We start from the raw sequence: 25421 nt of genomic DNA, 5'->3' as shown, positions 1-25421 counted from the left end.
TTGTTTCTGGCCCTTTTGAGCCTGTAAATCGAACCCACAATTGCTGATGCTCCAGATACTCAACTAGTCTCAAGAAGGCCAGTTTTATTGCTTCTTTAAAATCAGCACAACAGTTTTCAGCTGTGCTAACATAACTGCAAAAGGGTTTTCTAATGAACAATTAGCCTTTTAAAATGATAAACTTGGATTAGCAAACACAACGTGCCATTGGAACACAGGACTGATGGTTGCTGATAATGGGCCTCTGTACGCCTATGTACAGTGGGGAAAAAAAGTATTTAGTCAGCCACCAATTGTGCAAGTTCTCCCACTTAAAAAGATGAGAGAGGCCTGTAATTTTCATCATAGGTACACGTCAACTATGACAGACAAAATTAGAAAAAAAATCCAGAAAATCACATTGTAGGATTTTTAACGAATTTATTTGCAAATTATGGTGGAAAATAAGTATTTGGTCAATAACAAAAGTTTCTCAATACTTTGTTATATACCCTTTGTTGGCAATGACACAGGTCAAACGTTTTCTGTAAGTCTTCACAAGGTTTTCACACACTGTTGCTGGTATTTTGGCCCATTCCTCCATGCAGATCTCCTCTAGAGCAGTGATGTTTTGGTGCTGTCGCTGGGCCAAAACTTTCAACTCCCTCCAAAGATTTTCTATGGGGTTGAGATCTGGAGACTGGCTAGGCCACTCCAGGACCTTGAAATGCTTCTTACGAAGCCACTCCTTCGTTGCCCGGGCGGTGTGTTTGGGATCATTGTCATGCTGAAAGACCCAGCCACGTTTCATCTTCAATGCCCTTGCTGATGGAAGGAGGTTTTCACTCAAAATCTCACGATACATGGCCCCATTCAGTCTTTCCTTTACACGGATCAGTCGTCCTGGTCCCTTTGCAGAAAAACAGCCCCAAAGCATGATGTTTCCACCCCCATGCTTCACAGTAGGTATGGTGTTCTTTGGATGCAACTCAGCATTCTTTGTCCTCCAAACACGACGAGGTGAGTTTTTACCAAAAAGTTCTATTTTGGTTTCATCTGACCATATGACATTCTCCCAATCCTCTTCTGGATCATCCAAATGCACTCTAGCAAACTTCAGACGGGCCTGGACATGTACTGGCTTAAGCAGGGGGACACGTCTGGCACTGCAGGATTTGAGTCCCTGGCGGCGTAGTGTGTTACTGATGGTAGGCTTTGTTACTTTGGTCCCAGCTCCCTGCAGGTCATTCACTAGGTCCCCCCGTGTGGTTCTGGGATTTTTGCTCACCATTCTTATGATCATTTTGACCCCACGGGGTGAGATCTTGCGTGAAGCCCCAGATCGAGGGAGATTATCAGTGGTCTTGTATGTCTTCCATTTCCTAATAATTGCTCCCACAGTTGATTTCTTCAAACCAAGCTGCTTACCTATTGCAGATTCAGTCTTCCCAGCCTGGTGCAGGTCTACAATTTTGTTTCTGGTGTCCTTTGACAGCTCTTTGGTCTTGGCCATAGTGGAGTTTGGAGTGTGACTGTTTGAGGTTGTGGACAGGTGTCTTTTATACTGATAACAAGTTCAAACAGGTGCCATTAATACAGGTAACGAGTGGAGGACAGAGGAGCCTCTTAAAGAAGAAGTTACAGGTCTGTGAGAGCCAGAAATCTTGCTTGTTTGTAGGTGACCAAATACTTATTTTACACAATAATTTGCAAATAAATTCATTAAAAATCCTACAATGTGATTTTCTGGATTTTGTTTTCTCAATTTGTCTGTCATAGTTGACGTGTACCTATGATGAAAATTACAGGCCTCTCTCATCTTTTTAAGTGGGAGAACTTGCACAATTGGTGGCTGACTAAATACTTTTTTCCCCCACTGTAGATCAATAAAATAAAATCAGCCGTTTCCAGCTACAATAGCCATTTACAACATTAACAATGTCTACACTGTATTTCCGATCAATTTGATGTTATTTTAATGGACAAAAAAAATGCTATAGGGTATACAGAAGATAGCCCTATTTGGTAAAAGACCAAGTCCATATTATGGCAAGATCAGCTCAAATAAGCCCTGTGTAGCTCAGTTGGAAGAGCATGGCATTTGCAATGCCAGGGTTGTGGGTTCGATTCCCACGGGGGGCCAGTATGAAAAATGTATGCACTCACTAACTGTAAGTCGCTCTGGATAAGAGCGTCTGCTAAATGACAAAAAAATTAAAATAATAAAAAAATTAAGCAAAGAGAAACGACAGTCCATCATTACTTTAAGACATGAAGGTCAGTCAATACGGAACATTTCAAGAACTTTGAAAGTTTCTTCAAGTGCAGTCGCAAAACCATCAAGTGCTATAATGAAACTGGCTCTCATGAGGACCGCCACAGGAATGGAAGACCCAGAGTTACCTCTGCTGCAGAGGATACGTTTATTAGAGTTACCAGCCTCAGAAATTGCAGCCCAAATAAATGCTTCACAGAGATCTAGTCACATACACATCTCTACATCAACTGTTCAGAGGGGACTGTGTGAATCAGACCTTCATGGTCGATTGCTGCAAAGAAACCACTACTAAAGGACACCAATAAGAAGAAGAGACCTGCTTGGGCCCAGAAACACGAGCAATGGACATTAGACTTGTGGAAATGTGTCCTTTGGTCTGGAGTCCAAATTTGAGATTTTTGGTTACAACCGCTGTGTCTTTGTGAGACGCGGTGTGGGTGAATGGAAGATCTCTGCATGTGTAGTTCCCACCGTAAAGCATGGAGGAGATGGTGTTATGGTGTGGGGGTGCTTTGCTGGTGACACGGTCTGTGATTTATTTAGAATTCAAGGCACACTTAACCAGCATGGCTACCACAGCATTCTGCAGTGATACGCCATCCCACCTGGTTTGGGCTTAGTGGAACTATCATTTGTTTTTCAACAGGACAATGACCCAACACACCTCCAGGCTGTGTAAGGACTATTTGACCAAGAAGGAGAGTGATGGAGTGCTGCATCAGATGACCTGGCCTCCACAATCCCCCGACCTCAACCCAATTGAGATGGTTTGGGATGAGTTGGACCACAGAATGAAGGAAAAGCATCCAACAAGTGCTCAGCATATGTGGGAACTCCTTCAAGACTGTTGAACATTGTGAAGCCGGTTGGACATACTGCCAAATTCTATAAAACGATGTTAGAGGCGGCTTATGGTAGAGAAATTAACATGAAATTATCTGGCAACAGCTCTGGTGGACATTCCTGCAGTCAGCATGCCTATTGCTCGCTCCCTTAAAACTTGAGACATCTGTGGCATTTTGTTGTTTGACAAAACTGCACATTTTAGAGTGGTCTTTTGTTGTCCCCAGCACAAGGTGGACCTGTGTCTGATCATGCTGTTTAATCAGATTTTTGATATGACACACCAGTCAGGTGGACGGATTATCTTGGCAAAGGAGAAATGCTCACTAACAGGGATGTAAACAAATTAATGCAAAAGTTTGAGAGAAATAAGCTTTTTGTGCGTATGGGAAATTTCTGGGATCTTTTATTTCAGCTCATGAAACATGGGACCAACACTTTACATGTTGCGTTTATATTTTTCTTCAGTGTATTTTAAAATAAGATTATATTTGAGAACTAACAACCACCAAAATAAAAACTACACAGTCAGGGAGAATCAAACATTTTTAAAATGTTATGGCATGGGGCCCCCATTGATTTTGTTATAATGTTTGAGTCACTCAGATAGCATAAGAACAAGGCATAAGCCATGGCAAAATGTGTATAATTGCAGCACATTAGCTTTAAAACTGCACATTTTATCTGGGGCCTGTGTGGTCCAGCGGTTACAGTCGGCATGGGTTCGAATTCAGCCCACTGCCCTTTGACTCTCCCCATCTTCCCAGTCTTTCACACTGTAGTATCTGTTCAATAATGCAAAACATATGAAAGGAGTGGGACTGCCCCACTTATTAAAAAAATAACAATAATTAGCTTTAAAATATAAACATTATGACTGCGGCCAAGAGGAGGGCCTCAAACATTTTCGGTCATTTTTGGCCATTCCCACTACCCCCCACCCTCGCTGCTGAAAAAATGTATGCTAGAGGAAACAGATAGTGACACTACTTTCTGTTCACCCGTCAGGGGCTCTCAAAAAAAAAAACGATATTTAGAATCTAACTGACTAAAGTAATGATCATCCGTGGGAATCACTAAACAGACTTAACAAAGCAGAGGCAGCCCTCTATGCTCTTTACATGCAGCAGGCACTAACACAGCACTATTTCTAGAAAGTGCTCTGTGGTGAATGATACCTCTACAAATACACACAGATAAATGTCAGGTATCTTTGACAGCCCATCTCTGCCTGGCATCAGTCGGATTTGACTCTGCAATACACATCATATAAAAGCCTTGCCTGTGAAATGTAATTTGGTGTTCACGTCAGTCTTTGAGTCCCTACTAAGGAAAATAGCTGTGCCTAAAACTAAACCAAAACAGAGAGCTTGTTTCAGAAAGGCATATTGCATGCCATGCTTTTTTTCCAATGTCTTGCTGTGATTGTACGTTCAATGTAACTTACAGGTAGTCTTTGAGAAAGAGAGGTTTTAAAATAATGTAGTGTACAGTATCTAGTATAGAACAGTGTGAATGTCAATAAATATCAGTGCTTAGAGCTGCATGGTGCATTTTGTTTGACTGGTGTTGTACTCTTCTCCTCCAACTAGTTTAGTGTATCTTAATATAACAGATACATGAAACACCAAACACTGGATTAATCTGACACTTGTTGGATTCTCCACAAACAGGCCAGTCTCTGGTTACTGTACTGCTGAGGATTGATTGAATTCAGTCTAAGAACAGCTCGTAAAACACCAGTAGGAAAATGTGTCAAACACAATTCCTCTCCTTCATTCAGGATCTGAACAGTCTGGAAATCAGCATCTTTATCATGCTGGTCTCAATGGTGTCAAAATGTGCTGTAGTTACTAAATTGCTGTGAAGAATTACATTCTCTTGACTGGGACAAAAGCTCTGATGTACCAACGTAACCTGCCACCCCTTTCCATCATGCTGTCCTCTCATTACTTGATCTGTCAGTTAACCCATATTACCCGCACCAAAAGGTAAAAACCCAAAAAAGCAATTCATCCTTCAAAATCTGATTTCTCATTCCATTGAATTAATCCAATATAATTAAATGTGTATGCATCTTTTGTTGACCACTCTTAGTGTTTTTTAAATTAATTACTACCCTAGTTTTCACCTGTTTCTATTTGCCACCGTCAGCTGCTACTTGGCACCAAGCAAGCTGCCCAACTCCCAAACAATAACATATCAAGTTCCTCTGGTGTATAGATAGATAACAATACAGACAAACCCAGCACCTGTCCATGTCAATCTGGTCTTTCCAAAGTCAATCAAAGGGAAGCCATTAACAAAATGTATGAAAGTTGATACATTGGACTACAAGTTACACAGAAGTTACACATTACAGCAGGATAAGGTATCTGATTGTAGCTACACTGCAGCATTGTTTCTCTCATAGCCTTTATCAGCTACAATCTAAACGAAATAATAGAACAGAAGGAATATAGCATCACTCACCGTACGCAAGAACTGAATCTCCTCCTCACCGTCTCCTCCTTCTGCCATCCTCTCAAAGTGTTACTGATCACTCCTTGAGAGAGATGGGTAAATGGCTCTCTTTTCTCCCTAACTGTTCCTCAGCCAGCCTTGCTGTCTCTCTCCTCTCACTCCCTGCTCCTGTCTGTGTGTGGGGGCGTACTGAAGGAGAATGTGGGTCCGGTGGCTCTGGATGCGTTATGAGACAGACAGTGACAGTTAACTCCTGCTCAGTGCAACATGACAAGGGGGTGGATCAAACTGTGCCTACAACACAGATATGTATGTTTAAGTGGACAGTTTAGCTAGAAGTCCTATAGGATTGTTGTACAGTATTACCAAATATACCAGTAAACATTTGATGTGTCTGAATCTGATTTAACATAGCTACAATATGTGTAAATGACCAAGCTAGACCCAAAACACTTGCATACTAAAGATGGCAGTGTTGTTGCATCAGTCCCAACGGGATTCCCCTTAGTTAGGTCTGCAAAAGAGGTTTGTGAATACAGACGCATTTTAAAACCTTTGTACTTACTAAGTCAGGAGAATGACGTCCACTTCCAAACAATCAGGAAAATACCTCTTATTTTACTAAGAGGGATACACTTATCAGATATGAATTAATAAATCAAAAGGATTTAAACAAATCATTTTATTAAAACTGAAATACATAATAAATTAAGCAAATTAAATATAGTCTGAAATACGTAAAATGCAACTTCGGACACAATAATAACAGAACATAACAGAGACTAATAAAACAACTGCATGAAAGCATCATCAAATAAAAGTTTGAGGATATCAGAACTTGGCACAATTAAATCAAGCAACAGATGCCATTCTTTGTGTGTGGTTTTATTTTCCCATTTCAAACCCTAATACTCAAAACCAAAGCGCTACAAACTAATAACCACTTTGTATGTCCTGTACCTGTCAGATCTGCAGAGGGTCTCCTGTGGCCATGCTAATATCATGTATAGGCCAGCGGGGAGAGTCTATGTAGCGTCTCCTGGTGGACGGGTGCCTGAACTGCAAGGCTGGTGGTGGAGATAATTCCACTGGGAGAGAACACCCATCCCTCTCACTGACCCCCATGTCGATCTCTATAAAGTCAAAAGCCGTCACAGAGGAAGGGGAGCAGTTAGCCACCAAGGGATCAGTGTAGAGTTCAGTTGATGATGTTCTGTCTATCGGTGTGTAAGAGGGTATAATGGGACTGGGAGAGCATGTTTCTGTTTGAGAGAGAGGAGGGGTTAGAGGAGAAGGGAGGGGAAGTTTGACATCAGTAGTTTGGGGCTTCTGCTGTAGGGGGGCCATGGTCTGAGGTAGAACATCTAAGATCGTGTCTGTCTGAGACGGTCTATCCAACTGCATTGGAATTGTAATGTCTTGCCCTTGCTCCTCCTTTGGTTCACATATATTCAAGTGCATCTCCAGCAGGTCGTGCAGACCTGACTCTGTGCATTGTTCCTCCAACCGTTTCAGTTGGCTTTCCCTGAGATGCCATTGTGATTTGTTAAATTGCCTTTGGCGAGATTCCTGGTTCTGTTTCGGATTTAGTGATGGAGGAGTATACAAATACTGGAGGGTTTGCAAGGGGTTATCCTGTTGTAGTTGAGGACCTGGTGTATGTTGGATTTCATTCTGCCCCTCTTGGGTAAATTGATAAAGAGTTGGCTCTGGTGGTGGACATAGAACTGGCTCACTGGAGCTTTGAAAAACCCCTGGTTCATCTTGCTGATTCTTAGAAGCTTGTCTTGACAAAGATCCGGGAACACCATCGTGACTGATGGAGCGTCCAAAGCGCCGTGCTCCCTGCCGACGCAGACGTACAACGTTCCTCTGACCCCCCTCCCGCTGACCCCCCTCCCGCTGACTCTCACGCAGGACATCGTTGAGCTGGGGTTCAGGGGGCGGGGGAGGAACCCTGGGGGTACGGAGCAGCGTTGCCAGAGCGTTGAAACGCCCGAGGTGCTCTGCTAAAGACATGCGCTGGTGTGTCCTCTTAAAACCCAGTCCTGACTCTGTCATCTTCTCTTTCTTCACCAACGCTTTTTCGTCCAACTCTTCTGCTTCATCCATTCCTTTACACAGACCTTCATCCACTACGGTTCTGGTTCTGGCTGGTTGGGGTTCCGCCACCATAACCCAGGTGTCCTCAAAGACTGGATCTTCTTTCTCCTTCTTGTCCATTTCATCTTCAATCCTCAGTTGGTCCAATGTCACCTCTGGCATACTGATGGAGCGACGAGGGCGACGGGGCTTCTGACCGACCCTGCCAGACATATTCACTTTTGACAGCTTTTTACTTAGACCGATCTCTTCCGGTTCCTCTTTCATCCCAACCTGCTCCAGACCCCACAATACACTGTTAGTTTCATACTGTCTAACTGTTTCCTCTATTGTCTCATTTTCCAACTTGAGCTCAGAGCATTCACATGATTCCCCATCTTCTGTCCCGGTAGGCGAGTCCAATGTCGCGAGATCCAGGAAGTCATCAACATTTTCAGTGAAGCTGTAGTTCAGCAGATCGGGTTCATCCTCCATCTCATTCCCCACTAGAACTGAATACAGATAAAATGTCACATTGAGTATTTAAGTGAGTAACATGTGGATACATGGTATTTTCCTACTAGCACTTACTTTGCTGATAACTTATTTGTTGAGGAAAAATGTACTTACTACGACTGAGTCGCTCTGGATAAGAGCGTCTGCTAAATGACTAAAATGTCAATGTAATGGCCAATTTAAAAAAACTATCCAAACCTCGTCCAGGGCCATCAATAATTTTGACAGGAATCCTGTACGGTCCAACCTCAGAGCTGGATGCTTCAGTCATACCATCAGATAACGTCCTACTGCCATTGATCCAATTCTCAGTGTCATTCCCAATGGATGTGGGGGAAGGGTTCTGTGAATAAATTCACAGAGAAGTCAAACAATAGAGTGGCCTGTCAAAAGACAAACGTGAGCTATGCGAAGACCCAGTGTTAGGACAGCAGAGTGAAGAGCGCCAGACTTACAGGGCTGCTCCAGCTTGGCATGTTGAAGAATCTGAGAGATCTCCTACGATGAGCCTTGTCCTCTTGCACCAGATGCCTTCAGGAAAGATACACACACAGTTTGTCACCTCATCAGCCACAAAAACAAGGCAATAGACAAACAAGGGTTCAATATAAGATGCTTATGATACTTAAGATTTACTTGTTTGATGTTTTATGATCTTTTTTGTGATTCCTCTTCTTCTCTGAGGCACTGAGAGTGACAGACAGCTCCTGCTCTCTACTGCCCTCCAATACACTCAGGACAGAGGTGCGAGTACTGGAAGGGCTTTTGCCGATTGCCGACTCCGAATCTACTCGGACAGTCAAAACATAGAACTTGTCATACCCTATCTTATTCGACTGACATAAAGCTATGCTGCAGTACAGGCTACAAATACGTCACCATTTGAGTGTAGTTTGCTGATGGATTGGTTGTCTTCTCTAAGGTCATGGATAGAGCGTCTGTATACAGAGAAGGATGGTATTAGCTCCATGTAAAGCATTTAAAACAGAATCTTTGAGGTGGTTCATCTATATATATTTATTTTATAAGTACCTTTTTTTAGCAGAGCCCTCTACATCAGGGACAGTATCTTCGGTCGATTTTCGTTTGGATGTGACTGGTGATTGAAGTGTGGTGTGGTGAGCTGTCTTTGTATTTTGCTGGCCTGTGAGGTCAAGGTTATAAAGTCAGGGACAACACACCTATTGGCTATTACTGACGACTAGATCATTTCAGCATGACTTTTTACTAAAAGCATCGGAACTATGCAACCAGTTATTAAGCAGCAAAAATAATATCTTTACCACAACATTATGCACGTACTGTCTGGGGGATGTGAAGGGCCAGTGTGTGTGCGTCCTGTCTTGAATTTACTGAGAGCATCCACAAATATCTCTGGAGAGATCAAGCAAAAAAAAAAAACTGAATTCATGAATTAACAGCAGCGTATTCTTAAATTATTTTCACAGCATGAACCTCATAACCCCATCATTGCAAAACTCTCACCTCCAACACTGCGCCTCCTTTGACGCCTTAAACTTCTATACACACCAAGTCCTGCCCTCTCCTGAAACCTCCCCCCGTCAACTGGGGGTGTGGTGGATTCACCCGACTCTGCTACTGTTGCCATGTCCATAACAGAAGAGGGAACGACACCTTATGGACGTACAGAGGATTGAAATCAGTGTCAACATTAAATCAAACACCCGTCATCAGCTACTATACAAACACAAATGTATAGTTCTCAGAACTTACCAATATGATCTGCATGTATTATGAGTGTCTTGATCACTGCTGCTTGTCTATTCAGTTGTCTCTCTGTGCCTGCGGTCAGTTTAGAGCCCCCAGCTGGACAATGTAGCAGATTAGGTGCAATCACAAGGGCCAGATTGCCCACTTCCATACGATTCTCTTCACATCTTGTGAAAGCGAGGGATTGGAGATGGAGAAACTTAGTGGAGAATGGAGGAACAATGCAGATGAAAGGAAAAGTAATCATGAATTTCCGGAGACAAACCTTTGAGCCGTCTGTCTCAGGAAGGTGCAGAAGTATCGGAGGGCCCGTGAATGAGAAAGAGGGAACAGGGCTGTAAGAAGAAGAGTGACTCCATCTTTGCCCTGCTCCTGGCCCCCCTGCTCCTCTAAGCCCTGTGCACGGCACAGTGGCACCTGTAGATCCATAGGGATGAGAGGAGAGGGCAACTCCCGTAAGAACTGCTTCACAAGAGACGCCACATCACAGGACTGCAGAGTGGCTGAATGTGGCAGAGAAAAGACTGGCTCCCCCTGCTCCAGGCCAGCCTATTATGAGGTAGATGGTCAACATAAAAAAGATACTCATTGGGGTAAGAAAGTGGATTTTCCTGCACATCTCTCCTGTGCAGTCTTACCTTCAGAGCTCGGATCCGACTCAACGACCCCGTCTTTCGAAACAGCCCTTCAGTATGAAGATGCTGGGATAAAAATTCACAGGCGTCCACCAAGAACCTAAGTTGGAATAGTTAGATCACTCAAATGTAAGTTTGTCATGACCAGTTGTTCATTGTAACCAGAATATATTTGATTTTAAACAAATCGCATCTCCCAATTTGATTGTATTTAAAGCAAAAGTACAACTCAAGTTGACATACTTTGGCACTGTCCCACTCATATCAGTTAAATGGCACTGGGGCAGCAAGGTCAGCTCCCGACCAAAGGCAAATTTAGATTGGTTCTCCTGAAAGACATCCATCTACAGATCATAGAGGTACTATAAATGCTTTCTACAACAATCACTCAACATTGGTCGTTTGCAAATTCTGATTAATACATTTGAATATTCCAAAAATGTGACCTTGGGAGTAATCATCAACAAATAATCAACAAGTCTAAGGTGGCGCAGCATTGTGTGTTGACAATAAACTTGATTGAAGCATTGAGGTTAACCGTTCAGGGAACATTTTGTCAATGTTTGTTACCGGTCTGACAGGGTCGCTCGTGTACTGCCCATTGAAGAAGTTCTTCCAATTTTTCACGCGAACTCCAGATGCTTTCAAAGCATGCATCACGGCCACTACGCGCAGACGGTCGTCCATGGGGTTTGGCATTGGTAGATCCAGTTAGGCTGTGTTCTTAAAAAATGTAAACAGTTTAAAGTAGTGGCCTTGGAAAACTACATCGCTATACAAAACCGAGGCTGGGACAAGCTATAGAAACAATTTGCACGAAACTACAATGGACCTCAAATCCATAGACTTTGCGCAAATCACTTACAAAACTTAAATGTGGACAGCTACGTAGAAAAAGTATGTAGCCGATGTTGTAGCACGTCTTTGATCCTCTCATCCCGCCGCCACTGAGGGAATTCGATATCTGGCCCGGGTTACCCCGGTGAGAGGAGTTTGTAGTGGGTAAAAAGCATTCGTTTTGGGACGGGGCTGCCTACCGGGTGTGAGCCAGGTGCCGCGTTCAAATCCCACGGCGAAGTCGGCTCAAACAGAGAGGAAGAGGCGAAGCAAGAGGGATAACTGGGCCCAAAATCTGTTTTATCCAGCAGGTGGCGTGTTTTCGTTTTTGAATGGAGGTCAATGAGTGTCGAATTTGGTTAACACTTTTTTTTTTATGGCTTATTTGCTACTTGTGGCTTATTTGATCGAGTAGAAGTTTCGTAATGCTTAGGTTGTAATGAGTGTACTGATATAAGTAGGACACGTGACATCCCGGCAACTTTGAAAAAACCCACTTTATATCGAAGTTGTTCCTGTTGTTCACAGGTTTATCTGCCCTCTCATTTGCTAGATTAGAATGGTCCCACCTGATCTTGCCTTCCATTTTTTAAGACATTTATTTTCATTGTTAGAGCGCCCATTTACTGGTCAATATAATGGATACTCGGTGGCTCAAAACAAAAGTGATGTAGCCTAGGCTAGAGTAAGCACCTGGAGTATTGAGTACGATTCTGTTTACATATGAAAAAGCGCTTTTCATAAAAACGCTTAATCTTCCATCCCAATGAAAACGAGTTTAGACATGTTTTTACATATTTTATGGAAAATATGTTTTATGTTTCTGGACAATGCACCATGCTGCCTTGTTGACAACATGATAAAGCGGTGCAGGTTACTGTTAGATTTGAGCAGGGCGCTCCTCCCTCACCGCTTTTGCTTGTTCAGATCACAGGCCATAGACTGGTGCACCGTGACTCAGGTTAATAGAGCTCCCTCAATGCTGTATATAAACCCTGGATTGCTGATGCTATGTATTGGCCAATGAGAGGCTTTGAAGTTGGCAATCCTCAATTATACCTAAATATAGTTTGATTTTCCCTTTAAGGCAATGTTTCCCAACTCCAGTCCTTGATTACCCCCAACATTACACATGTTTGTTGTAACCCCAGACAAGCACACCTGATTCAACTTGTCAACTAATCATCAAGCCCTCAATGAGTTGAATCAGGTGAGTTTGTCTGGAGCTACAACAGAAATGTGTGCTGTCGGGTGAACTCGAGGACTGGAGTTGGGAAACACTGCATTAAGGTGTCTAATAGAATATTAGTATGGGTGGTCCTCTGTAGCTCAATTGGTAGAGCATGGCGCTTGTAATGCCAGGGTAGTGGGTTCGATCCCCGGGACCACCCATATGTAAAAATGTATGCGCACATGACTGTAAATCGCTTTGAATAAAAGCGTCTGCTAAATGGCATATTATTATATTATTTATAATTGTGGCATAAACAAATGTAGACATTTATAAATGCATTTCTATAGCTTCCCAAATATTTGTTACAACGGTGGGAGAGTGCCAAGATGGAGGCATGGTGGCGTCAACACAGCACCCAGTCTGTCATCTAGTGTATATTTAAATTATTGGTCTGTACTGAAGTCACAAATATAGTTTGAAATGGTCAGTGCATAATGGTACATGATGGAAAATAAACTTTAATGTATAGTTGCTCATCCATGGTTATGTTTCATCCTCATACCCGCCATACAGGACTATGACATTTGACATCTATATCCTTGTTGTTTTCTCATGATGACCAAACAAAACAAGACAAAAGTACAAGGAAGTACTTAAGGCTTTATTTAAACAGATACAGTTTGATTACTTCGATATCGTTTGAGAAATGTTAATCAAACTAATAGACTCTACAGGTTTCTAACATAAGCAATATATTTAAAAAAAATTTTTTAAATACAATAATTTTTGTCCCCCAAAACAATATCACAAAAATCGATTATAGCCTATCCTTATTAACATAGTTCTTCAATTTAATTGAAATTCCACATTCAAATCAACACATTTTGTTTATGAATTTGACTTTTAGCAAAATGTCAGGACTCCACTTTTGTGGATCTGCAAAAATTATATTAATGTTAAACAAAATGTATTTTGATATTCAAATCTCCCCTCTTGTGGGTTTGTCTTTATCTCCATTTTGACCCATTATGTCGTGTCATTTCCTTCAGACGACCTATTGTTACTCTCGTTTGTTTCTCTTTTTCACAGAAAAGTTATGTCGTTGCTGACCGCCCCCTCCGCGTGGCCCTCCACGTCCACGTCCTCCTCCACGCCCCCTCCCTCCTCCCTCTCTCCGTCCCTCCCACATGGGCATGGGGGCCTCAATTTCTCCTGGCCGTCCACCCCGGTCTGGTACACTGCCCATCAATACCTTCACAGAGACAGAGGAGAAGACAGATGAATCAGAATAGTTCATCTCTTTAACTTCATTTAAAAAAAAAATCTAACAAAACTCAGAGCTAGTTAGCTATAGCATACCTTGTAGACTGCAGTGCTTTCCCCTGCCTTTACTGGTAAAATGTAAGATTGATCTTTTCTTGCTGCAAGCAGAAGAGACACGGAGACTTGGGATACGAGGGGAAGTGATGAGAGGGGAGGTATTGAGGCAAGCACTTCACTGCGCTCCTGTGGAGAACATGGAAACAGGTTTACCATTAATATACATGTATCTACTAACAATAAAGGAATATAAAACTAAACAATATATTTTTGCGATCTGTGTTACTGTCAAAAGTCTATATTCATATAAATATGCAAAAAGTGAACTCTGACTTACACAGATTGTCATCCTCATTTTCTTGCTGACTGTGGAACTACACTTCCTGGTTCTGACTTCATCGCTGCGCCCTCTGTAAATGCTCACTGAATGCAAAAAGTTCAGTTGCTCATCACACCTCTTCACACTTCATGTCACCATGGTGAAACTCTCAGTCCTCTTCCTTGATTTTACATCTGAGGACTTCAACGTTTTGCTCCTGACTGACATGCCTTAACTTGCTGTTCCCTGCAAAAATTCTCCCTCTCAAGATCCTAGAAAAGGGCATGTTTAAGTTATTTTTGTTATATACTGTAATATTTTTTGGTGGAGTACAACTGTGGATTCTTGCAACTCCAGACAATTTTTATATTGGACTTATTCTGGAGACCCAGGTCTGATTGAATATGGTCCTTAGGAGTTGGAGATCTTATCACACTACCATATCTAGCAGATATGATCCAAAGGTCAGCACTGGCAACGCCTTATAGAGTATAGACTGTTCGACATGGGGTGCAGCTTGCTCCCTGAAGCTGTGCAGATAGGAACAAAGTCCATTTCTGTGCTGTGCACATGACTGCTAGTTCTGCTCGACGTGGCCTTGCGTCCCATTGACTACAATTAAATATTTGCACTCTAGTGCTTTTAATGTGGACATACATTGAGTGTACCATTTTGTACACCCACTATCGATTTAGCCTGCATATCAAGTAACTTTTCGTAGAGAGGCATTGTTGCATACCTTTTCCTTCTCTCCCCAGGCAAAGGACTGAAGTGTGACCTGAAAACGTTTGATCATCATTTGGCGTCGACACTGGTAGTCCTCTAATAGAGCCTGATTTATCTTCTGGACTTGCCTCTAAATGGGTGGAAAAACCGACAGAGAAATGAATAACCTGGTGAACAAATAAGGCTACAAATACACTGAACATTCTTCAGCACTGTCATGAGGAAAACCACCCCCTCCTTTGAAAACCTACCCATTGCGCAGAGTTGAGATTGGTGTCCAGCAGAGGTTCTGTCATATCGCCACACGGCAATACCGCAAGACGTGACTCCACCTGAATAGTAAAGCGTGAGAGAGAAGTGTGCACTGTATCAACAACAAAATTCTGCAGACACTTTTCATATCACATTCCTGTCGGAGTCCATCTCATCCTTACCTGATGGCACACATCTGTAAGCCGAGAAGACTCATCCATGTTTAAGGTTTGAAGCAACAGAGCCAATTCACTCTCTGTTTCTTCCTTCCTGTCCCCTTGTTCCATCTCCTGGCCATCTTCATATTCTTGACACCAGTTCTTTGTATCGACAATGCTGGGATCTTCCGCTCTCTGCTCTTTCTCAGATTTACCTTCAATCTTCTCATCCTCTGGATGTAATTCTTTCTGTTGAAGTATGCGTGCTGCTTGTAATTCTGACACCATGAACTCTGCAAATAAGACCATAAGGACAATAGCATCAACAATACAAACTCATATCATTCACTTCAACATTTTATTGACATTTCAAGAACTCCCACCTGCCTAATCTCTCTCACCAGTGACTCTGTTGAGGAGAGGAGGACTCAGTGTATCTGTGGTCAGTGCAGCGTAGGGACAAAGTAACTTGGTCAGCAGGGTCCGCAACTCCCCCACTAGGACAACACCAGTCTTTCTGTCTGTGTATGTGACAATAAAACATCAAAATATATATATTATGTGGTCTGTATGTGCACCTGCTAGTTGCTACCCTTGTATAATGTACAATTGCATGATTACTTAGTTGTAATGTCATACCCTGTAACTCTGAGCAGACAGCCCTCAATTCTGACGCCAGCCAAGTGAGCAGCGGACAAGGAAGCTCATCACACCTGCACCGTCTGACACAGACACTGCTTTTGTACCTGACATAATGTTAAAGTAATGACCGAGATCAACCAACACGTGTAATAGCTAGATAGATAGTTAAGGTTCAGAAAACACACCGTAGCGAAATCATACTTATGAAACTGAGCCTCTCAGCGACTAGCTAAGTTACTTTTGTGCTGTTTACTTGTCTACCCCATCTGGCACGTGCAGTACGACATCTCTTAGCTAGATAGCAGACATTATCTAATCCGTTTTCAAAGTACACGTACATACTCACCCAACAGCCCTTATAGCATATATTGTTCCTATATCTCTCTCCATTATAGACTCAATAGAACACATCCAAACATGTAGCTATTCTCAAATGTTTGGTTAAAAAGTTGCAGAAGCTCTGTCCTTCCGGTTTCCGTTTGTCTACGATGGATTTAAGGCAAGGTTAATAGATCGACAATCCACTTTGATGCATCGATGCGAATGTCATATTTTATCAATCACAACACATTACAGGACATATGCATTGATGAAATAGCCAGCGTAGCTGTTAATTTCTGTATGTAAATTGCAATCATTCCTGTGCATTGGGAAATGTTTGCTCATAATATCTGTTGCCTGAAGGTGTTATTCTGCACCACTAGATGTGTTACTCCTTTACACTGTGCATTTAAAACAGGTTTCAAAGGTTAGAACCACAGATGAAAGGGGTTAATTATCAGTATCTTTGTTGTTATAGCCATGTGGGTCCTCTAATGATCCATAATTAAAATCTGAACTTGTGACCAGTACTCAAGAAACAAGACAGAAAAAAAAAACTAGAGACAAAGTAAGTCTTCAGATTTTATTCTCAAATACAAAAAGAGTACGTTTTGATTTAACACAGAACCACATGCAGATACTGTTTTACATACATGGTATATGGTATAAAAAAGTTTTACAACCACACATGAAACTAGTTAATGATCACAAAGAAAAACTAGTTGGAGGGACCACCACTGTTACAGAACGTTTTAAATGGTGTGAAACAAATGTTGGTAAATGTTGTTTTACAAGCTCTCTTTATACAGGTTATAGAAAAAAGTAATCAAAATGTTTGTCTTCAAGACTTCAATTTCAATAAATATGGGCAAAACATTAATGGATTAAATCAAAACCGCAACAGTTGAAGATACATTTTCTTTTGTATATATATAATTAGTCCAGACTCTACACCAATTTCTTTAAAATGTATGGTTCTTTGATCTAACATCTAAAACTAAAAATGAAGCGTAAACAGCAAAATATTAAAACAAAAAGTTGTCCTACAATCTTCCATCTCTCTTAAAAACACATTGAAATGTACACATGCAAATCCCAGCTATCTTTTATGAGCTCTAATAAACATTCACTGCACAACACTGTAAAGTGCACTACATTTGCATGTTAAACTACACCACTGTTGCTCATTTCAAATAGCCAGGGTCTACAAAACAGGCAAGACAAATAAGATGAATGTTACTAAATGGTTGCAGGACCTACTGCAAAAACAACGCTAATGTTGTGGCGTAGCATGAAAAAAATAAAATCCTATACCAAAAAGGCAGGGAGGAAAAACCACTAGACCCTTAAAGAAAACCTTGAAAATGTTAGCTATAAGAAAGGGAAGACAAATTATTAAGGAGATGATGGATAAGGACGAAAAGACAGGTGTAGCCTGCAGGCAGGATAAGCAATGGAATGCTGCTAAGGGAATGGATCCGTCTCATCAGTGCACTACCGTAGGCCTACTGCGTGCCCTGGGAGCCCTGAGAACCCTGGCTGTAGTTGCCATAGTTGCCGTATTGGCTGTAGTACTGATTCCATTGGCTCTGGTTCTGGTAATACTGCTGCCACTGCTGTGCATACTGGATCAAAGAGAGACGGAAAGAGAGCAAGACATTATGAACTGAGTTTTAGACAGGTGACACGTTAACATAATATATGGGCCAACCTAAGAAACTAGCTAGTCACCTGTTGATACTGCTGGTTGTAGTTCTGCTGCTGCTGGCTGTAGGTCTGTCCAGTGGCGGCAGGAGCAGCAGCAGCTGCGGCAGGAGCAGCAGGAGTTTGGCTGTAGCTCTGGCTGTAACCTGGGTACTGGCTGTAGCTGCCGTAGTTGTAACCCTGGTTGTAGTTGCCTTGATTGTAGCCCTGATTGTAGCCCTGATTGTATGTCTGTGGCTACAAATTAACACATACAATGTCAGAAAGTTTGAAGGAATGGTGAAGAGTTGAGAGGAACAATTCCAGAGGGAGAACCACATGTAAGGAGATGCCATTAAAGGGAAATGTCAACATATGTTAAAATTGTGCGTTTCTATGTTTTGTTGTAAAAAAAGATAGGAGGAAGATAAGTGTTTCCAATGACATCAAGAGTGTGCGTCGGCATTGCCTACTAATTGGTTGATGATGTCATTGGAAACACTTGTCTTTATCCGTTTTACTACAAAACATAGAAACACGCCATTTTCACATATGTTGATGTTGGGGTGGTACTGGAGACGAATATGAAGTTGAAAAATGTGTGAAGTTTCCCTTTAAAAATAAAGTAACCAATATATTAGTCAGCTTACCTGTCCTTGGCTGTAACTGCCAGTGGCTCCCTTGTTATATTGTCCTTGGCGGTGCTGATTGTAGCTCCCTCCAGACTGCTGGTTGCGGTTGTAGCCATGTTGTCCTCCTGCTGCACCATCACGGTTGCCCCCCCAACGGTTCTGCTGGTAGCCTCCACGGTTATAGCCTGTAATGTGTAAAGGGCAGGAAGTTAAGTAGGCTCACAACACAAATTTAGAAAAACAAACAGTTGAGCAGAAACCTTGCTCCTCACCTCCTCTGAAGTTGCCACCTTGGGGTCCACCACGACTCTGATAGCCTCCCCTTCCTCCTTGGGAGCCACCACGGTTGTCATAGCGCTGATAAGGTGCATCGCGACCACGGAAACCTCCTTGGCGGTTGTCAAAGCGTTTGTCTGGGGGTGGGCCGGCCTTGCGGCCCTCCTCGTTGTACTGCTTCACCAGCGTGTCAGCCTCTTCTTTTTGCAGCTCGATGAAGGTCACGTTGTCAAGAAACTCACCAGCTTCTGGGAGCACAAAGTTGGCTACAGGAAGCAGAGTGGTTGGACGTTGTCAGGACGAGTATAGCGGTGCCGCCGAAAGACAAAGAAAATCATTATTACTATCTGATAGACAATACTAGGAAGGGGTAGGAAGGGAAAAGAGGGACGTGGGGGAGAATACATGTTAGGTGAGAGTGGAGTTGCACCAGAATTGGAGCAAAACATTACCTCAAGGGACAGGGGAGAATTTGCTCCAGTTTAGGCAGGTAAAGGAAATGGAGGAGAAAATAAAATAGCAAAACTAAGGAGAATTATGAATATGTAGATAGGGGAAAGTTTGCAACTGCAAATCACAAGCATAGCCTATGGACGTATGTATGTCCTCAGTTTTTAAGTGATAAATGTTGAATATTTCACTCCTTTGGTACTGGAAATTGCACTGCCAATGGTTTTGTTTAAAATTTCAATTGATAATCTATTAAAATCTCATCCTTCAAGGGTCAGAATCAAAACCAACACTTGAAATGGATGTCACCCTGAGTTTGCAGTGCTAAATAGATGAACGACAAGTATGACAGAAATGGTTCAGATAAGAGAATGAAGGATGATAGAGGGGGAAATAGTGGGAATAGCTCTTTGAGGGGGATGGGGGACGGTTGGGATCTTCCAAGTTTCCATAAAATAAAAAAAACATACGAAATGCATTGTCTTTGTGTTTTTAAATTTTGTTATCCATGGAATTCCTACCTTTCATTTCTAATACGGCATGATCGGGCACATCCTTCCCTTCCTCATCAGTTCGCTTTAACGTTCGCTCTTTTAAATCCTCGTCCGTGGGACAAATTACAATAGCCTTGCGTTGAAAACCTTCAAAAGGACGCATTTTTCGTCTCTGGGCTGATCCATATACATTTGTCTAGCAAAGTTGACAAGAAAGAAGTAGAAGCTGTTCATTATTGTTCACTTGTCTGGTTTTGATACAGCTTTGCGTTCCATAGGAGGGAAATTGGATTCCTGCAATGATGAAAGTGAGAGTTTTTTTTTTTTTTTCATGCCTATATTTACTGTTCTGGAACTACATATGGTTGTCTCTCACAACCCCACAACTTACCGTTGTGTCTGGAATGCATTTCCTGTGAGAAAGAACTTTGGGGACCCATGTTAGCTATCTATTGGGTTAATTCTTGCAAGTTCTCAACTGGTCAACGTTTCCAATGAAGAACTAAGAACATTAGCTACTTAATGCAAAATACTACATTACAAAAGAATAGTAGCATCTTTCAAATCTGTTCCAAAAATCTGTTCCATCTTTGAATCTATTTTTGCCATATTGACAGCACACTCTTACAAGCTTGAGCAAATAGATGAATGTTCCTGTGAATCCCTTCTTCCACACATCTCACATTCACTTCCATAAAATTAACAGAAGAAAAACATCTGTAAAATCAATTGAATCCTCTCCAGATAAACCCTTTTAGGGCAATCAATGTACTGTTTTTCAAACTATTCTCTGCGCTGTCATTGATTTAATGTACCTCGCTGAATAAACCAACAATGAATAGTTTATAAAGCTGCGTAATATCTTGCCTACAATAACAGGGTCCCCCTTATTTACTTACCACAACTTACCTGTTTGTCAATAGTCCATCTGTCATGACAATAACAACAGACACTACCTACCTTTCAATACTCACTTACTCCATGGCATCCATTAGAATGTCCAAGACCTTACCTACCTTGAGTAACTGGAGCAAATGCCCTGAAAATTCAAACATGTTAGTTTTCACTTACCTTAATGTTTTATTCATTTTACATACAACATTCAAAAGTTCCATATGCTGTCTGTACGTATAAATCAGCTATCTTACATCAAAGGTGATGTGAGTTTGAACTTGAACTAATCTTACAGTTAACGAACAACAGAAGGTGTATTTCTTACTCACCACCCGGCAGTGTTTACTTGTTTTTCAACATCATATTATAGACATGGACTATTTGTACAGCTTAGAGCTCTTTTTCAACAGGACATACGGAGAGGAAATAACAAATATTGAGTAAAAACATACAAATGTCAATACTGCTTTCATTCAAGCAAAACAGAAATAATGATTTCAGCAGCATGTTCAGGACAATGAAAAGTGTGATAACTTCCAGGAGTTCAGATGTTGATCAAGGCTTCTACACTAGAGAGACAGTATATCAAAGAGTGCATTAATGGACATGTGCATCAGTGAACAGCAGTGGGCGGGAGGTTGAGGACATTAACATAGTATGGGGTGAGAAATCAGACAGTAGATACCTGATCCAGGATGTAGTTACGCTTCTTGCGGGCAGCGATCTGGATCAACCTGTTCAGACACTGTGTGGCCTGCTGGATCAGGACATCCCAGCGACCAGCATAGTTCTTCTGACGACGCAGTCCCATCACCTGAGGTTGGAGGTTTTCATTACGTCAGAGGGGAACTTGACACTAAAGACCAAGACTGAAGGAGTCTGTGTTCAAACAAAGATAACGGACCTTCATCTTCTCCATTATGGCGTTGGTGCCCAGGATGTTGTATTTCTTTGCAGGGTGCTCCGTCGCGTGCTTCGAGGACCAGGTGGTTTTCCCAGATGCAGGCAGGCCAACCATCATCAAGAGCTGAGGTAAAAACAAGAGAGCCAAACATGAGGAATTAGTCCTGGCATCTCACAGCTACTGACAACAGAAGCAATCTAGTCTAATGATCCAAATCAACAATCCACTCAATGATCCAACATGGCTGCCACTCACCTCACAGTCAGCCTTGGTTGCAGGCCCAACTGTTCCCCGTATCCTGTTTTCCAGAGGGACGTTCTGAATGAAGGTGTATCCCTCGGGCAGGGGGAAGAAGGGCTCCTCTTTCTGGCCAAAGTTGAATTCAATTGCACAGTTCTTCACAAGAACATGGGGAAAGAGTGGCCGTTTAGCCAACTCCTCCTGTGACACACGGAAGGCCACATCCAGCCACTTGCCGTTCTTTGAGAAGGCCATCTCCACTTCATCACCGCTATCGAAGTTCTGAACAAGACATGGAGAGGATATTATTTAGGTTTATTGAGTACTCAGCTTTTATTAGGCAGATGAATCTAAGTGAATCTTCTGTACTATCACAAATACTTACAATGTAGCATCCAAGGACATCGTTTTCACCAAACTTTTCCCCGTAATCCTCAAATTTACAATTTGAAGATTTCTTGCCAGTTCCTCCATAGCCATAAGAGAATTGTTCTTCACCTGGTATAGAGTCAAAAACAAGGAGTTTGTGTGATAGTTTCAAATCGCATAAAATATTTATAATAACTATGAGATAATCCAGAATTTTCCAGCTCAAGTACAGAAGCATTTTTTCAAAACTGACCGAGCTGTGTGTTGCAAGTGTCCAGGGACCAGCCTATGCGCACTACATGTGGATCAGGCTCACTGCTGGGAAGGTGCTTCACAGAGATCTCCTCGTTTATCTGGGCAAGAAAACATGCACCAAATTCATATTTACTCAAATCGATGAGACTCCTCAACAGGAAAAGACATCCGTAATATTCCATCTGCAAAGCACATAAGTGAAATGCAACTTAATTTAAACAGGAAATACTCTACCTTCATTTCAAAGCAGACTTGCCCTTTGTTGACGCCATAGGAAGCTCGTGCACCTGACCACAGGTATGCAAAACCTTCTATGGTGAGCGGGTATCCACTATACCGATCACGTGATACCTTGAAGTGCAGATCACAATTATCTGTGAAAAACAAAACCATACCCCCAGAGGTCAATAAATACGTTGTAAATGCACAACTATTGCAATGCACACAATAAACCATTCAACACAAATCCTACTACCATCACAAAACAAACATAGTACTTTCACTTACACGTATCAATAGCCACAAGAGTGTCATCAAAATCTTCTTCCTCTTCCTCTGCTGGGGGTTGTGGAGAACGTGCCCTGTGTGAGCGAGAGCATAGAGCATAAGCTAGGGGTATAGTTCTGAAGAATGTTTTCAAGACACTTTAGTGAAGTAGTTTTCTAACCTGTTCCCCTTAGAAAAGTGTTTCACCACACTTACCTTCTTTCCTCTCGATGTTCATAATAGCCATAGCCACGGCCTTCATCGTATGGCCTCTTACGGTTGCATCGGTCATCCTCCGTTTTGGCTTGGCTCACCTGCTCAGCCTCCATGGCTTCGCATTCATTGGCAGCATCTGGAAGCTGTGCCTCTGGCTGCTTTGGCTCCTTCTTCAACTGCTCCTGCTGCAGAGGTTCATCTGCCTCCTTTTTCAACTCTGCTTTCATCAAAAACTCATCTGCATCAAAGAGGTCAATGTTGCCAATAATTACTGCTTGAGCAACAGGGTGAAATAAGAGAATATACAAAGTATTAATCTATTCATTTGAGTTACGTTATTACTGACCTGGCTTAATTTCAGACATCTCCACATGCTTTGCTTCAGGCTCAATTGATGCTGGTTCCACTGGTTCAGGTTCCATAGCCTCTGGTTTCACAGGCTCTGGTTGCACAAGTACTGGTTTCACAGGTTCTGGTTGTGGTGGCTCTGGTTCTTCCATCTCTGGTTCTGCTCTCTCTGGTTCTAACACCTGTGCCCCATCCCGGCTGTCTTCCTGTGCCCCATCCTGGCTGTCTTCCTGTGCCCCATCCCGGCTGTCTTCCTGTGCCCCATCACGGCTGTCTTCCTGTGCCCCATCACGGCTGTCTTCCTGTGCCCCATCACGGCTGTTTTCCTGCTCCGCATCTTCACTCTGTTCAACATCACCTTTCTCCTCATCAAACTTTTCTTCTTTAGCCTGCGGGACAAACTGTACTTCATCGTCCTCACTATCTTGGTCTTCTTCCCCATCATCTTTAACTAGTATGGAAAACATAGTGTCAGTATCACAAGCTGCTTGATTTACAACTTTGGTATAACAGCAGTTTCATCTGCATGTTACAATTGACAGCCCATCAGTCACGTTGAAACAAACTGTACCCTCCCTTTAAAAACGGCAAATCTGTGAACAACAGTGAACTTGGCTGTACCAATACAATCTTACAACTGTCTACATACACATTGAACCCCCCAATATTTGTTTACCTTCATCTGAGTAGTCAGCGCCGTCTCCGCCAATATCGTGTTCCTCATCCCCCTCCTCACCAACATCGCCAGTCGGTGGCCCGCCCTCTTCACCTGCAGCCTCGGCCTCAAGTGCTGACTGCAACCTTATGACAAGATCCGCCTTCAGCCCACGAGTATCCAGGCCTCGCTGCTGAAGTTCCTCTTTCAGCTCGTTGACTTTGAGCTTCTTCACATTGATTCCACTCATCTTTCATGTAACTTGTTCAGTGATCAGAAATCCCAATCTGTAAGAAATGAGTTTACAGACAAGGAATGTAGTTTAGTAGCCGCCTAGCAGTGGTAACGTTAGCTAGCTACATTAGCCATTTCGTTGCTTTACAAAACCATGCATTGGCATCGCTCCCGTAACAGAAACATAAAATCCACGGCAAAACAACGCCATGGGTCCAAAGCCACCAGTTTTCATAAAACTAGCTAGTTCGTAGTTACATTATAGGCTTTACTACGGTCTTTGTTACGCCGGTGTTGCTTGCCAACTACCGGTAGTTAGCATTAGCAACTAGGCACATTTTTACAGGATAGTCACCAAAGGTCGGACACCAAAACAACTCAGATTCTGAAACGTCATAGCTAGCTAGCCGTATACAAATATATGTGCATGATAGCTAGCGTCGCCACTATTTGTAAATCATGCGAATTTACATTCAAAATACACTCGCGTACATTACTAACCTCTTTCCTCACTCTTTTAATTTCCTTGCTTGATTCATACAGCGACCAACTCAACTGAAACAAAATGGACGATTCTGTTGTAGCCAGAAAAGGTTAGCGCTTGCCGTCTGCTCTGTGATTGGCTAGAGGCCTTGTAGGTAATATTTGAACAACAGTGTTCCAGCTGCTGTGCCTCTCTACGGGCAGCAGAGGGCGTGGAAGGGTTGCTGTTTGTTACAGCGTAATAAAATAATTGCAAGCAGTTAAATAAAGACATTATTATGTTAGGTCTATGGTTCAGACAGAAATCGGTTGGCTATCAGTACCTTTGGTGTACTGTATTTTTTAGATCCCGACAAGTATTTTTTTCTGTACAGTTTGCATCCCTTTACAAGTTGTATGGGTTTATCTCACGTGTCCTTCTATAGGCTAAAATGTTGCACATAAAAGCATTAATAAAACATCTGTATACAAACATAATACGATAGGTTCAGATGTTTTAAATCCTAGAGATTTGCCAATTTGTCTG

General features: G+C 42.3%; 4 protein-coding genes across 7 annotated transcripts in view; all 4 read right to left on the bottom strand.

Annotated features, from left to right (window-relative positions):
- LOC121541906 (ryanodine receptor 1-like) overlaps window positions 1-5763 on the bottom strand; it is a 77937-nt gene extending 72174 nt beyond the window's left edge. The window contains exon 1 of the mRNA XM_041851288.2: window positions 5573-5763. Coding sequence (XP_041707222.1) covers window positions 5573-5620 — 48 coding nt within the window. The 5' untranslated portion in view covers window positions 5621-5763. The remainder of the gene's footprint in view (window positions 1-5572) is intronic.
- A 532-nt stretch (window positions 5764-6295) lies between these two features.
- LOC121541904 lies at window positions 6296-11656 on the bottom strand. Of its 2 annotated transcripts, XM_041851287.2 has the most exons (14): window positions 11393-11656; window positions 11098-11250; window positions 10771-10856; window positions 10531-10627; window positions 10158-10441; window positions 9896-10059; window positions 9647-9796; window positions 9464-9535; window positions 9194-9305; window positions 9041-9099; window positions 8798-8948; window positions 8617-8692; window positions 8360-8504; window positions 6296-8157 (listed from the first exon to the last, which is right to left on the bottom strand). In XM_041851287.2, the coding sequence occupies exons 2-14, from the start codon at window positions 11224-11226 to the stop codon at window positions 6527-6529; spliced, it is 3156 nt and encodes a 1051-aa protein (XP_041707221.2). In that variant the 5' UTR covers window positions 11227-11250; window positions 11393-11656; the 3' UTR covers window positions 6296-6526. The 2 variants fall into 2 exon arrangements, with proteins under 2 accessions (XP_041707221.2, XP_041707220.2); XM_041851286.2 differs by having other exon boundaries at window positions 11098-11656.
- A 1531-nt stretch (window positions 11657-13187) lies between these two features.
- im:7138535 (uncharacterized protein LOC797998 homolog) lies at window positions 13188-16433 on the bottom strand. Of its 2 annotated transcripts, none has more exons than XM_041850207.2 (8): window positions 16302-16433; window positions 15953-16059; window positions 15715-15834; window positions 15338-15606; window positions 15155-15235; window positions 14917-15033; window positions 13898-14044; window positions 13188-13790 (listed from the first exon to the last, which is right to left on the bottom strand). In XM_041850207.2, exons 1-8 carry the CDS (start codon window positions 16364-16366, stop codon window positions 13599-13601), a joined length of 1098 nt encoding a protein of 365 aa, XP_041706141.2. In that variant the 5' UTR covers window positions 16367-16433; the 3' UTR covers window positions 13188-13598. The 2 variants fall into 2 exon arrangements, with proteins under 2 accessions (XP_041706141.2, XP_045063914.1); XM_045207979.1 differs by having other exon boundaries at window positions 15953-16035.
- Window positions 16434-16845: 412 nt separating this feature from the next.
- Window positions 16846-25013, bottom strand: hnrnpul1l (heterogeneous nuclear ribonucleoprotein U-like 1 like). 2 transcript variants are annotated; one of them, XM_041851284.2, is made up of 16 exons: window positions 24914-25013; window positions 24200-24465; window positions 23522-23974; window positions 23176-23413; window positions 22981-23054; window positions 22708-22847; window positions 22472-22571; window positions 22235-22347; window positions 21865-22131; window positions 21610-21732; window positions 21391-21519; window positions 19839-20007; window positions 18864-19133; window positions 18610-18776; window positions 18008-18217; window positions 16846-17901 (listed from the first exon to the last, which is right to left on the bottom strand). In XM_041851284.2, the coding sequence occupies exons 2-16, from the start codon at window positions 24426-24428 to the stop codon at window positions 17782-17784; spliced, it is 2802 nt and encodes a 933-aa protein (XP_041707218.2). In that variant the 5' UTR covers window positions 24429-24465; window positions 24914-25013; the 3' UTR covers window positions 16846-17781. The 2 variants fall into 2 exon arrangements, with proteins under 2 accessions (XP_041707218.2, XP_041707219.2); XM_041851285.2 differs by having other exon boundaries at window positions 23176-23392.
- Between the last annotated feature and the right edge of the window lie 408 nt (window positions 25014-25421).

Source organism: Coregonus clupeaformis, chromosome 27 (assembly GCF_020615455.1).
Source record: "Coregonus clupeaformis isolate EN_2021a chromosome 27, ASM2061545v1, whole genome shotgun sequence".
Classification (NCBI taxonomy): Eukaryota; Metazoa; Chordata; class Actinopteri; order Salmoniformes; family Salmonidae; genus Coregonus; species Coregonus clupeaformis.
This window is presented reverse-complemented; position numbering and strand designations above follow the sequence as displayed.

Coding starts and splice junctions, on each gene's coding strand:
- LOC121541904 (XM_041851286.2), bottom strand. CDS start 11,226: ATGCCAAACCCCATGGACGACCGTCTGCGCGTAGTGGCCGTGATGCAT. Junction 10,628..10,770: donor ATGAGTGGGACAGTGCCAAA/GTATGTCAACTT, acceptor ATTCCAACTTAG/GTTCTTGGTGGACGCCTGTG. Junction 9,306..9,463: donor CCCTTCACATCCCCCAGACA/GTACGTGCATAA, acceptor TTGACCTCACAG/GCCAGCAAAATACAAAGACA.
- im:7138535 (XM_041850207.2), bottom strand. CDS start 16,366: ATGTGTTCTATTGAGTCTATAATGGAGAGAGATATAGGAACAATATAT. Junction 15,034..15,154: donor ATCTCAACTCTGCGCAATGG/GTAGGTTTTCAA, acceptor CCACCCATTTAG/AGGCAAGTCCAGAAGATAAA. Junction 13,791..13,897: donor AAAGCACTGCAGTCTACAAG/GTATGCTATAGC, acceptor GTCTCTGTGAAG/GTATTGATGGGCAGTGTACC.
- hnrnpul1l (XM_041851284.2), bottom strand. CDS start 24,428: ATGAGTGGAATCAATGTGAAGAAGCTCAAAGTCAACGAGCTGAAAGAG. Junction 23,055..23,175: donor GAACATCGAGAGGAAAGAAG/GTAAGTGTGGTG, acceptor TCGCTCACACAG/GGCACGTTCTCCACAACCCC. Junction 22,132..22,234: donor ATGTCCTTGGATGCTACATT/GTAAGTATTTGT, acceptor TGTCTTGTTCAG/AACTTCGATAGCGGTGATGA.